The following is a 1,022-nucleotide window of genomic DNA, read 5'->3' as shown; positions in this document are numbered from 1 at the left end:
GTGGTTCCTCCTCGGCGGGAAGAGATCTGATACGACGTAGTACTCTTCGCCCTATCGCTCTCGGGGTGCTCGACAAATTTTCGGTTAAAATACTCCGCGCACCTCTTCGGATCAGTCACTATTTGAAATGTTGGTATCCGAATTGAAAAAAACCATGTTTGGCAAAAGGGCTTACCAAAGGTCATTTCCAGCTAATTTTAAAATAGTTTGGAATCCATTGCTAAAAAATTAAATGTAAACGGTTCAGCAATTAGAGACTGCCAAAAAGTATGTTAAAATTAAAATTATTTTTGTATGTTTTTATTAGTTAGTTTTCTAAAATTCTTCTAGGTTTATAGCGTTTATACGATCCTGATCCTGATGCTACTAAACCGGAAGATTGGGATGATGAAATGGATGGTGAATGGGAGCCCCCTATGGTAGACAATCCTGAATATAAAGGAGAATGGCAACCAAAACAATTCGATAACCCGAACTACAAGGGACGTTGGCAGCACCCTGAAATAGACAATCCCGAGTATAGCCCAGATTCAAATTTGTACCTTCGAAAGGAAATTTGTACTATCGGGTTCGATTTATGGCAAGTTAAGTCAGGTACCATATTCGACAATATACTTATTACCGATGATATTGAAATGGCAACGGAGATTGCTGCAAATGTAAAGAATACTCAAGCTGGGGAACGGAAAATGAAGGAAAAACTGGATGAAGAACAAAGAAAAAAGGATGAGAATGAACAAAAGTTCTCAGATTCAGAAGATGACGATGATAAAGAGGAAATATCTGAAGACAATGGAAATGATCATGACGAACTATAGACATACTTTTAAATTGGAATAATTAAATGAGTTTGAAATAATATTCATGCAATGTTAATTTGTTTTTAATTAATATGAAAGCCAGAAAATATTTTTTCAGCGACTTTATAGCGAAAGGAACTTACTCAAATATAGTTGTGGGCCAGAATATTAATTGCACACTGATGCAAAGAATCATTTTTTTGTGATAAAATTTTAACAAAT

General features: G+C 35.4%; 1 protein-coding gene across 1 annotated transcript; it reads left to right on the top strand.

Moving 5' to 3' along the window:
- The first annotated feature begins 392 nt into the window (after positions 1-392).
- On the top strand, positions 393-818 carry LOC131802428 (calreticulin-like). Its single transcript, XM_059122644.1, has one exon. The coding sequence runs from the start codon at positions 393-395 to the stop codon at positions 816-818; it is 426 nt and encodes a 141-aa protein (XP_058978627.1).
- The last annotated feature ends 204 nt before the right edge of the window (positions 819-1,022 follow it).

This window comes from Musca domestica, unplaced genomic scaffold, assembly GCF_030504385.1.
Source record: "Musca domestica strain aabys unplaced genomic scaffold, Musca_domestica.polishedcontigs.V.1.1 21, whole genome shotgun sequence".
NCBI classification, from domain to species: Eukaryota; Metazoa; Arthropoda; class Insecta; order Diptera; family Muscidae; genus Musca; species Musca domestica.
This window is presented reverse-complemented; position numbering and strand designations above follow the sequence as displayed.

What these genes read in the sequence shown, in the direction of transcription:
- LOC131802428 (XM_059122644.1), top strand. Translation starts at nt 393, where the DNA reads ATGGATGGTGAATGGGAGCCCCCTATGGTAGACAATCCTGAATATAAA.